General features: G+C 46.6%; 1 protein-coding gene across 1 annotated transcript; it reads left to right on the plus strand.

Moving 5' to 3' along the window:
• The first annotated feature begins 1,673 nt into the window (after positions 1-1,673).
• On the plus strand, positions 1,674-3,101 carry LOC149363137 (uncharacterized). The gene has a single exon (XM_089568442.1). It carries the CDS (start codon positions 1,674-1,676, stop codon positions 2,937-2,939), a length of 1,266 nt encoding a protein of 421 aa, XP_089424568.1. The 3' UTR covers positions 2,940-3,101.
• Positions 3,102-5,047: the final 1,946 nt, after the last annotated feature.

Below are 5,047 nucleotides of genomic sequence, written 5' to 3' on the forward strand. Positions count from 1 at the left end.
GAACTTCCATGCGCACTGATTTGCCACTCGCACACATATAACTGTAGCTTCAGCCCACATGAGGAGGAGCTTACAGAGAGAGAAAGGGTACTGCGAATTTTCGTTGGCCAGTGAATGGTAAATAATTATGGTGTAACACAACACGCGGCAACTACTAGTGCTAAGGAGACAAGCAACGATGTTTGCGTTCCCAGTCCGATTATAGTTTGAGCATATCGAATAAACGAAGACATAAATAATGCCTTGTTTTACTTATGTCTTCTCGTGTTAGCCAACCGGCCCGATGCATTTAAAGTATGCCCTTCATCGCTGTCACGGGAAGGCATGACAATACCGTGTGCGCTATGGAGCAGCTGTCTGGCGCAATCCGAGCAACACTAAGGCTTTCTGTTAACCGACGGCTCCATGTCACGCTAGGGACCGTTGCTCTCAGCGCGGCTGCCATGATCGCCGTCCTGCAGCTCCCAAAGGAACAGCACGTCCCGCACCGGGGCTGATTAATGATGGCAGCTAGAATTGCTTCTTAAAGTCTCTCCGCAGGCGCCCAGATGAGAATCTTTGTGCGAATCTCATGCCACGTTGGGCGTGTAGATCCGTGGCCAAGCTTCCTTTTCTTGCGTGCAATAAGGAGTAGCAAGCTTTCTCGCACAATAGAGCTGAAGCCTCTCCGAACAGTGGCGCACCGCCAGTAATGAACCGCAGGGAACTAGGGTGCTAACCATCATGTCTCCACGGCACGAAGACAACCTGCCACTCAACTATCCCTGGCACTGCCGTGTGTTTGTTCATTCATCAGGATCGCCACGTCCTGCGGACCCCCCCAACCCGGGAGACACGAGTCTGAGGGTGTGTGTTCAAGCCCTCAGCACTGGGTCGTTTTTGCTGAAGTGCCGTGCTGCGCTTTCTGCTTGCACGTCGAGTGGTTGTGGCAAGGAAGAAGCCTACAGTTGATGCGCGTACCGTAACTTGAGAGACTGAGCCCGGCACGAGGCTCTAGTCCTTTTAGCGCGAAAGCGTTAGCGGTCCCAAGCAGGTGGCCGGCCTGCCACATTGGTCACGTCACTTTGTGACGTCATCACAAACTGCCCACCATGGCAGATGGCAATTAAATTAAAAATTGGTCGAGCGAGGTGAAGCGCCTTGTAATATCATCCCATTTAAGGCCCATGTAAAGGCCTGAAGAAGGCGGATGAGCTGCTTTTTCTTCGCCTTCTCACCAATTGTACATTGCTCTGCCCGGCAGCACTAAAACATTTTGACCCCTTCTTTAGCGGCAGCTGCCCACACTGTAGTGCGGTCTCTTCGGAGACCCATCACATGGTGTTGGCCTACCCCTCCAACTCGGCTATTCCCCCCCATCCCCAACCAAGCCCGGGACGACTGGGAGGCGATCCTGCTCGGCTGCCACGCCTTACAAGCCCAACACGCCTTAGTCTGGCGCGCCCTTGCGGCGGCCATCGCCACTGGGGTCCCAAACTAGGGACCTCCACCTTGTGCCTGTAAGGATTGGTTCCTTACGGACTGATCCAAGCATAGCTCCTGTCCGTTCCTAAAGAATATTTTCATCACCCCACCCAGCCGAGAGATTTGAGTGGTGTCTGCGGCAACTGCCTCAGCGTGGAGTCATCTCCATAAGGAGATGACTCCATAAGAAGATGAGTCATCATAAGAAGATGAGTCATAAGAAGATGAGTCAAGAAGATGAGGCGCCTTTCGACGCCCCTCTGGGCCACGGCACCGCCACTGCGATCCCACGCTCACCACTGATGTATCTACAGGTGCTGCTGCTGATTTTCCTGGGCCGGCCATGGACGATGCACAAGACGGAATGCCTCAACGATACAAGCTCCCAGCTCGGCGCGTGTACGTCAACCGACTGCGGCCTATCAACATGTTTTTTGCCTGCGTCACCTATTCTGGATGCTCCGCCACTTCTGGACGCAGTGGTCGATTCCGTCTGGCAACGTGGGACTCTGACTGCTGATCGGGCGGTACAAAAGTGCGCGCCTTTCGACGCCCCTCTGGGCCACGGCACCGCCACTGCGATCCCACGCTCACCACTGATGTATCTACAGGTTGGTTACTATGACGCTTATTCTTACCGTGACGATGACGTCTGTCTTTTAGCGGTGTCGTGGCCACCTCATGCTTTGAAAAGTTTCCGCGCTGGTGTATCCTATTTATGGTGTCTGCTAGTTTTGGGAGGCGATGTCGAGCTAAACCCGGGACCCATGACTAAGGCTCAAGAGGAAAAGCTGGACCTTGTGGCTGGTTCCATCTTACGCCTTGAAGCTAGCAATGCAGTCCTTCAAGACTCTGTCAACAAAGTGCTTCAGATTCACGCAGACTTAAAAATTGACTTAGAAAAACTAACAAAGCGAGTTCACGATCTAGAGCAGAAATTTGCAACCGCACCATCTGCTGAGCTCGTGGTGAACAGTGACAAGGGTCTCGCAATTGTACAGGAAAAAATTGACGACCTTGAAAATCGCTCTAGGCGATCCATTGTTCTATTTTACGGTATAGATGATCCAGAGAAGTCGGAAACTTGGGAGGAGTCTGAACGTCTCGTAAATGACTTTTGTAAAGAAAAACTTGGGCTTACTGTTAAATCTGTTTCTAGAGCACATCGCGTGGGCCGCTTTTCTTCCGAGAAAAAGCGGCCTATTATAGCCAAATTTTTTAATGAAAGGGAAGTTGACACTGTCATGAGCCGCGCCTATAAGTTAAAAAACACTAATTTAAGCATCTCGCGCGATTACTCCGAAGCCGTTCGCGAAAAGCGACGGAAGCTTCTCCAGTTTTCAAAATCTATTAAGAAAGATGGGGATAAAGTGCGACTCGTTTTCAACAAGCTCTTCGTTAACGATGATCTTTACATGTGGAACACCAACGAAAGTCGAGCCATTCTTGTATCAGGGCGCGAGGATGGCGAATGACGTCCTCCCTCCGTTTCCGTTAACCTGAGTTCATCGACCACCTCACCTGCCAAATTACATTGTGGTAATGATAACGAATGGCTGTTTTTGTACACCAACATTAGAAGTGTTGTAGCTAACGGTATTGCACTATCATCTTTCATCGATTCATGTCAAGCTTCTTTAGTGGTACTAATTGAGACGTGGCTGAACGACACTATTCATGATGTCAACATCTTTAGCAGTGCATGCAATTTCAAATTTTTTCGCTGCGATAGACAATTGCGAAGGGGGGGGGGGGCGGTGTTCTCATCGCGATAAAGGAAGATTTCATTGCCACACCTATCGTTATCGATTCTTTCCTTGAATGTGTTTGGGTTTCTTTGAATGATGGTGCATTTCGTGTCATCATCGGCGTTTTCTACCGTCCTCCCGACATGTCTGGTGCGTTTTCAGATGAATATCATCGGGTGCTCAGTGAAATGTATGCGCGTTTTCCTAATTCCGCTGTTATTATATTTGGAGATTTTAATTTTCCAAGAATTAATTGGTCAACACTTTCCGTAGTGGACACAGATGCAGAAGCACATTCTTTTCTCAGCACTTGCCTTGATTTTTCATTAACACAACTCATTAACCAACCAACACGATCAACTAAAGCGTCTTCCAATGTACTTGACTTAGTCCTCACAAACAAACCTGATATATTTTCAGGCATAACTCATGAGGAACGCATCTCTGACCACGATGTTATCACTGGGTACATTAAATTTCGCGCTAGTAAAAAGATAACTACTAAAAAGAAAATAAGATGTTACGGCAAAGCAAATTTTGATGCAATTAATGCAGAATTATTAATGTTTTCTGATAAATATTTGCATGATTTCTGCTCTCGCTCTATAGAGCAGAACTGAATCCTTTTTAAAACTGCCCTCAATGATCTCATCGACCAGTTCATTCCCATGTTAACAATTACCTGTGATAGCAGTTCTCCTTGGTTTACCAACCGTCTTCGGCGGCTGAACAACAAAAAGAAAAAGCTATACAGACAGGCAAAACTGAATGGTCTTGTGAGTTCACATGACAAATACAGAGCATGTGAAAAGGATTATAAGGCACTATTAAAATCTACTCGGCGCAACTTTTTTTCTCATGACTTGTCGTCCATGCTGAAAAATAATATTCGCCGTTTTTGGCGTGTGGTAAACCCAGCAATTCGACCTGACATCACTCTTACAGATTCTGTTGGTGTTCCCATCCCTGATTCAGAGTGCGCTCAACTTCTTAACGATGCGTTTGTAACTGTGTTCACAGATGAAGACATTACTTCCTTGCCTACATTAAGCGCACTAGTGGAACTAACTATGGACGAGATAGTCATCAGTGAGCCTGGTGTTTTATCTCTACTAAACAATCTCAAAACATCTTCTAGCGCTGATCATATGGGCTTCAATAATAAAACTTTAAGGAATACACCACATAGCATTTGTTCCATGTTAACCGCATTATTTTCCCAGTCGCTATCAACTGGCACCATTCCTAACGACTGGCGCATAGCTAAGATAATACCAATTTTCAAATCAGGTGATCGTGCTTCTCCGCTTAACTATCGTCCCATCTCCTTAACAAGTACAGTTTGTAAATTACTCGAGCATATTATACATTCTCAGGTCATCAACTACCTTGAAGATAATAACATTATCTTCGATCATCAGCACGGTTTTCGCAAGGGCTACTCATGCGACACCCAACTTGCCGGTTTTATTAACGATATTCATGCACTGATTGACGCTGGTTTTCAAGTTGACGCAATATTTTTAGATTTTTCTAAAGCATTTGATCGCGTTCCACACCAAAGGTTGTTGCTTAAACTTTCCCAACTGAACATTCACCCTAATATTATTGCATGGATAGCAGATTTTCTCTCATCTAGAATTCAGTTCACATCAGTTAACAACTCTAACTCATGTTACGCTAATGTTACGTCTGGAGTTCCACAAGGCAGTGTACGGGGACCTTTACTTTTCCTCATCTATATTAATGACTTACCCAATTGCGTGACGTCCAGAATCAGACTATTTGCTGACGATTGTGTGCTTTATCGACGTATAACCTGTAACACTGACAGC

Source organism: Amblyomma mixtum, chromosome 2 (assembly GCF_055824585.1).
Source record: "Amblyomma mixtum isolate Tamu chromosome 2, ASM5582458v1, whole genome shotgun sequence".
Lineage (NCBI taxonomy): Eukaryota > Metazoa > Arthropoda > Arachnida > Ixodida > Ixodidae > Amblyomma > Amblyomma mixtum.

Coding starts and splice junctions, on each gene's coding strand:
- LOC149363137 (XM_089568442.1), top strand. CDS start 1,674: ATGAGTCATAAGAAGATGAGTCAAGAAGATGAGGCGCCTTTCGACGCC.